Consider the following 2155-nt stretch of genomic DNA (forward strand, 5'->3'; position numbering starts at 1 on the left):
CCCCAGCATATCTAGGGTGGACCATGCAAACACATCTTGATATCGGCGTAGGAGTGAAAGGATCTCGGACCTCAAGGGCTCCTGTAACTTGGCACTGATTTGCACTGTCCGATCGAGCTCTTCCCCCAATGGGAATTCCTCGAGCTCATCCACCGGCTCTGAAGTCTTAGGCTCTTCTGGACCTTCCAAGATGAAACTAGTAACCATAGTGGGAGGGGCAGCGGAATTCTGTCCCTCCTCCCTTACTGACCTCTGACCTGCTCCTATACTTGGGTCTCTCACCTGTTCCGTCTCCATCTGGCCCTGACCAGCTTGAGGGACCGCCTCCTGATTCGGTCTTGAGTCTAACTCTGACCCCTTGGCCATAGTGGCACTCAAGGAGGCCACGTAGCATTCCCTAGCCTGCCGCTGGTCTCCTCTTACCTTGCCAATCCCTCATGAAGTAGGGAATTTCAACACCATGTGATACGTACTCGGTACTGCCCTCAGAGCACTAAGCTCAGACCTACCAAGGATCATATTGTATGCCGAGGGCACATCTGCCACCAAAAAATCCAACGTCACTCGGGACTTATGAGGACCACTACCGACCGTCAGGGGCAACCGGATTAAACCTTCAGAATGGATCACCATTCCATCAAAACCCACCAATGGGACACGGACTGGCCTCAGCTGATCGAGCGTGAACCCCATCCCTAGGAATGCCTTCTTGTAGAGAATCTCTGAAGAGCTACCTGGATCCACGAGGATTCGCCTCATCTCCCACTCTCCCACTTGAGCAGTGATCACCAGAGGGTCTGAATAGTTGGGATAACTCCGAAGATCCTCCTCAGAGAAAGTGATGACCACCCCTTCCTTTACCGTGCTCTTGGGAGCAGTTGAATGGGACCCTGGAACTGTCCCTGCCGCCAGCGTGTACAAGATAAACTTCTGTCCCCCCTCCTCGGCGGGCTGCTTTCCTTCTCTCTGGGGCAGTGTTCGGCTTCGCTCTCGAAAGCGATCTCGAGTAGGAGACCTCCCTTGATGCTCTAGATTGGATTCTACCCTGCCCGAGCTCGTACGTCCTCGACCCATGAAATCCCAGAGGTATCCTCGGTTGATAAGCTCTTGTATTTCTTCTTTCAGTTGGATGCAGTCCTCAGTATCATGGCCGTGGTCGCGGTGAAAACGACAATACTTCTTTTTGCTTCGAGTGTTGGGTGGAGACTTCAGCGGGGGAGGACGCCGTAAATAATTCTTATCCTCCAATGCCAGGAGAATCTCTGTTCGACTCACATTGAGGGGAGTGTAATTCACCGGGCTTCCACGTGTTCCCCCGAGACCCGGGCGATCTGGAGCTCGGGAGGGGCGATAGTCCGTCTTCTGCTCCGCTACCGGCTTTTTCTTCTCCTTTTCTCTTTCCTTCCTGTTAGGTTGTTCTGCCCGTTTCACCTTCATCACTTCTTCAGTGTTGATGTACTTATTAGCCCGGGCTAGAGCCTCTGTGAAAGTACGAGGCGGAGTCTTGGCCAAGGACTGAGCAAATGGCCCAGCTCTCAAGCCATTTTGAAGAGCCACCATTGCGATTCGCTGGTCAAACTCATCGATACTTAACGCCTCTTCGTTGAACCTAGCCACGAAATCCCTTAGGGATTCACCCTAGTTCTGCTTGATGTTCACCAGAGCCATGAAAGACTTTCGGTGGCGCTTCAAAGGAGTGTAGTGGGCTAAGAAACAGGTCTTCAGCTCTTCCCAGCGATTGATGGAACGATGGGGAAGGTAGGAGTACCAGGTCCAGGCATGTCCTCCCAAAGTAGCCAAAAATGCCCGGCACCACATCGTGTCCGACCCCGATTGCACCAGCATGTGAGAGGAGAAAAGCTCGACGTGGTCATAGGGATCTGTGCTTCCGTCATAGAGCTTGATGGAGGGGATACGAAACCTTTCCGGTGGAACCTCTGCCATGATGCCCTTACTCAAGGGTTGGTTAGAGCCGAGGTGGAGCAGCTCTTCCTTTCCCTTCTTGAGTTCCTGGACTTGCTTCTCGAGGAAACGCAATCGTCTCTCCTGCGAAGTCCCTCTTTCTCGTGAGGGGGCAGAAGTGGATCCTGCCACCTCAGAGGAGTGGATTTCCTGACCCGTCTGGCGGGATTGACGAGGCTCCTGAGCAGGAGGA

General features: G+C 53.3%; 1 protein-coding gene across 1 annotated transcript; it reads right to left on the reverse strand.

Annotated features, from left to right (window-relative positions):
- Positions 1-435: 435 nt before the first annotated feature.
- LOC127799522 (uncharacterized) lies at positions 436-1437 on the reverse strand. Its single transcript, XM_052333669.1, has one exon. It carries the CDS (start codon positions 1435-1437, stop codon positions 436-438), a length of 1002 nt encoding a protein of 333 aa, XP_052189629.1.
- Between the last annotated feature and the right edge of the window lie 718 nt (positions 1438-2155).

The sequence above is a fragment of the Diospyros lotus genome, chromosome 1 (genome assembly GCF_014633365.1).
Source record: "Diospyros lotus cultivar Yz01 chromosome 1, ASM1463336v1, whole genome shotgun sequence".
NCBI lineage: Eukaryota > Viridiplantae > Streptophyta > Magnoliopsida > Ericales > Ebenaceae > Diospyros > Diospyros lotus.

What these genes read in the sequence shown, in the direction of transcription:
- LOC127799522 (XM_052333669.1), bottom strand. Translation starts at nt 1,437, where the DNA reads ATGAAGGTGAAACGGGCAGAACAACCTAACAGGAAGGAAAGAGAAAAG.